At 38.1% G+C, this 4,371-nt stretch overlaps 1 protein-coding gene across 1 annotated transcript; it reads right to left on the bottom strand.

Annotated features, from left to right (window-relative positions):
- Nucleotides 1–2,832: 2,832 nt before the first annotated feature.
- LOC141641115 (uncharacterized) lies at nucleotides 2,833–3,913 on the bottom strand. Its single transcript, XM_074449792.1, has 4 exons — nucleotides 3,740–3,913; nucleotides 3,531–3,657; nucleotides 3,157–3,418; nucleotides 2,833–2,837 (listed from the first exon to the last, which is right to left on the bottom strand). Exons 1-4 carry the CDS (start codon nucleotides 3,910–3,912, stop codon nucleotides 2,833–2,835), a joined length of 567 nt encoding a protein of 188 aa, XP_074305893.1. The 5' UTR covers nucleotide 3,913.
- Between the last annotated feature and the right edge of the window lie 458 nt (nucleotides 3,914–4,371).

The following is a 4,371-nucleotide window of genomic DNA, read 5'->3' on the forward strand; positions in this document are numbered from 1 at the left end:
GGGACTTGAATAATCATCATTGTATTGACGATATTCGATGTCAGGTTCGGTTTTGCAAGCTTGACATGAATAGTTTTGGAAAATATTGATTATGAACTAATTGTATTAAGTTCATTGTTTTTAATTAATTAGCTAATGTTCATCATCGTACTCGGACTTAAACCGACATGGTATGTGGAACCAAGGATGACTATGCATGTATGACTAATATGTTTGTTTTTGAAATATAAAGAAATGAATAAAAGGTTTTAAAATGCCTTTTAAAATGTAATTAACCAAATGTTATCACCGAAACACGGATTAAACCGTCATGGTATGAGGAACCAAGGGTGAACATGATTTTATGGTTAAAAGTTTATCATAAAAACGATTTGAAATGGTAGAAACCGGTTGTAAAATGAAATGAAAATGGAAAGAATGAACTCAAACACGTTTGAGTTCCGACCTGGACACCCTATTGAGGCGCGAGGTACCTAGTGGGGACTAGGAGCCTCTATTTCCAGTCAAAACTCGGTTTTGGCTCATTCAAACCGTACTTTGGACCATGTTATGCATGTTTTAACATGTTAAGGTCATAAAACAGATAAGAAGACATGAAAGAAAAGCATTATTACACCCTCTTACTTACATGCTAGGTTGAAGACGAGAAATCGACGAAAGTGTAAAAACTTGTTAGGTCAAAAAACTCGGTTGAAAATCGTTTTAGCATTGTAAGAGTGTTTTGTTTAGTTTAGTGATTGTGTAGTTGGTTGAAGTGGTCGTTCAAGTGATTTAATGCACGATGATGGTACCAAACAATGTGTATGGCTTGCATCGATCGCTAAGTCGAAAATACATATCGGTTTGTGACTTGAGAAGTCGAGTCTAGAATTTTAAGGGAGAAATGAGGGGGTGGACACTCGCGTACCTTCAAATGGTGGCATTTGTTGGGTATTTATAGAGTATTGAGTGGTTGTGTGCGTTTTGAGCAACGTGGCCGCATGGGCTACTCGAAGACGCGCGAGCCATTTCGCGGGTCTTTGATCTGTCTTGTCACTATCACGCATTTGAAATCATGACTTGTTCTATCCTAAGTTTTGGATGGCATGATTGTTGTACTTGACCATTCAAGTATACCATGTATACTTAACATGGAAGCTTTGTGATGTTTGTTTTTTGTGTTTGACTCGGTTTGACTCGTTGTTGGAGTCGGGATTTGAATCTTTTAGTCGATTTTTGGTCCGGTGTCGGTTTTGACTCTAGTATTGTCATTGCGACCCCGTCGTCATGCATAAAACACTCCAGGTACTCTTAAAAAGTTTTGAAAATGTTTTGTTTTCGAAATCGTTTTGAGTTTTCCGATGTATAGTTATTCAAAACCGTCGATTAAACGCAGCCATTCCGATGCACGTTGTAGTCCGATAATCATCGGGTGTTTGTTGGGGATTCAACAGATACTGGGTATCTACAACTGCTTGCAGTAAGTTCGTTGAGCGCTTTCCTCGTTGCTTAAGGGCTAATGGTATAATAAAGGCTCCCAAACCTAACAGGGTTCACTACAAGAATAACGCGTGAAACTGACGGAAAAATAAAGCCCATACTGACGGCTTTTCCGTCGGTATTTCACTTTACTGACGGAAATTCCGTCAGTAATCAGGGGTCAGCTTATTTTGTCAGTAAAACACGTGTACTGACGGAATTTCCGTCAGTCTCCCAAATAACTGACGGAACTGTGACGGACAATCCGTCCTTTTTTACAGGTCAATACTGACGGAATTTCCGTCAGTGTTTAGCATTACTGACGGAATTTCCGTCAGTTATGACAGACACGTGGCATTCCACGTAGGTTTCTGAAATCACATTAACAGAGGGTACTGACGGAAATTCCGTCAGTTTTTTATGTTTACTGACGGAAATTCCGTCAGTTTTTGTGACACGTGGCAGTTTCTAGTTAAATCTGGAAAATGGGGAGGAAAACGCAGTGACGGAAATTCCGTCGGTATTTTAATATTACTGACGGAATTTCCGTCAGATGTATTAAATAACAGACAGGAAACAAAGAATGACTGCTTTGCCCGACCCGATCGTTTTTTTTGCATCGTTTCAAATACTGACTGTTTGCCCGACCACGATGCCTATTTGCATCGTTTCCAATATAAACAAAACCTGCAAAACACATCCAATCGTCGACCGCCAAGCGGGAATCCATTTTCACGTCGACCGCTAATGCGGGAATCAATACACAACAAAAGAGAAGGGGACGCAAATTGTTTTACATAAAAACATAGTCAAATTTGTACATTGTCTTACAAATTAAACAGAGAATTGTTTTACCATGTCTTTCATACTTACTAGACGACAATACTAACTAAACTAAAGTTCTAACCTAAAGGCTCTAACCTAAAGGCTCTAACTTAAAGGCTCTAAGTGTTTATAGGGTCAATAAAACTACCACCAATACCTCCAAACCCGTCATCACCACCCCCAAAGTCATCCCGTCTATGTGGAGTAAATTGTGAACACGTGTTTGGGGGTTGAGATGCTTGCAAATCAGCCCAAGCCTTTCTCATTGCCGCCATTTCTTCAGCCTGTTCACGAACCTGTCTTTCAAGAGCAACTCGAGCGGATCGTTCATCATTCATTTGGGTGGAAAGTCGTGAAATTATGCTAGGAGCATAAGATAAAGATCGTCGGCCAGCTTTGTTAGGAGGAAGATCATACCATATTTGGGCCCCGGTAGGTCCTGTCCCAAACATCCGGTTCTTCTCGTCAAATCCTCCTACACCTTGTAGTAGGCCCGAATCTCGTCGGAGACTGTCCCGTGGCAATGGCCGCCTCATCTCCTCTTGGAAATCACGCTGAAAAAATAGAAAATCGTCAGAAATGATATATATATACCTATCTTTATAAGAAAGAGATTATCGTTCTTTGTAATAAAAATAAATATTAAATTAAATTCAAGAATTTACCTCAACATCAGCCGCTCGAGGGTTAACCCACTCGCCCTTCTTATTTTTCTTCGTCTTCATGAACATCTTGTGGGGGGTGGCCTCTTGACCCTGAAATTATTATGGAAACAAGTAAAATCAAGTATATTTTTGTCAATCATATATATTAACCACTTTTTAAAAGCAATATAAACAATACTTACCAATTCCTTGAAAGCATCGGAGCAACTCTTGCGACCAAGAGTGTGGGTGCCCAATGCTTTCCCATCTTTCCCACCCGACTTCCTGTTTGCCGTGTTGATTTTTGAATGTTTGGCAAAAGTAGCATCATTTGGCCTATTCCTAAGGTTCTCCAACCAAGAAACAGGCACCCACTTTGGCGGTTTCTTGTTATATTTTATTCCATTGATAAGAGTGGTAATCCGCCTCGTTACCCTCGCCTGCCACTCAGGAATAGGATCATACCCAGGATCGATGGATCTTACATGAGTCTGTTTCAAAAAAACAAGTGTGAAATTAGTTATATAAAACTTTGGAAAATTCTTATAAACTTAAGAAAATTATTATAAACTTAAGAAAATTATTATTGAAAAACATAATTACCGCAAAGTAATTCCACATCTTCCGACGCTGTGCGTTACTCGCTTCACCCCACCTAGTGAAGTACTCATCTCCTGTGTTACAGGTGAATGACCAAGTAACATATTTCTTGATTGTTTCGTCATCCCACCTGAAAAACACATAAATATTTGAAATTAAAACTGTAAATGTTAAAGTTTTTTTAAACTTAAGAAAAATTAACATAAACTTACCAATAATGATCTGGCCGAGCACGGGCCTCCGAGAGAATCACCTGCATGTTCTCCTGTCTATTTGATGGAAATTCAGGATTTTCCTCATCCTCAACCTCTTCGTCCTCCCGATTCCGTTGAGATGCATTTGCCTTACTATTGCTCCCAATCATACGGCGAAAAATGTTCGGCATAATCACTGCATGTTAACAATTCAAATCGTTAGTATATATAAACAATTGAAAAAAACACTATGGAAAACTGTGAACTAATTACCACTTGCCTCTTCTTTAATGCATTTTTAATTTATTGGGTGAATTGAGAGGTTCTTATAACCAAATCTTGAAAATTGAAACACACTATTGATGTTAAGCTAAAACGACATGTATAAAACAAAAAACCAAATAGCTTAGAACGACAAGTAATAAAAAACGGAGGGCATATTTTATTGAATGTTTAATAATTGTACAATTACAACTAGTCCTCCTCACTATCACTATCACTACAAATCAAAACTGGTTCATCATCTGAAAAAAGCACTCCCACTTTTCATTTTACATATCTAGTCTAATTCATATTTATTCTAATTAACATTTAACAATAATCTAATTTTTAATAATAAAATTAAATATCTATCTTAACTCAACATGCAT

Source organism: Silene latifolia, chromosome 2 (assembly GCF_048544455.1).
Source record: "Silene latifolia isolate original U9 population chromosome 2, ASM4854445v1, whole genome shotgun sequence".
Lineage (NCBI taxonomy): Eukaryota > Viridiplantae > Streptophyta > Magnoliopsida > Caryophyllales > Caryophyllaceae > Silene > Silene latifolia.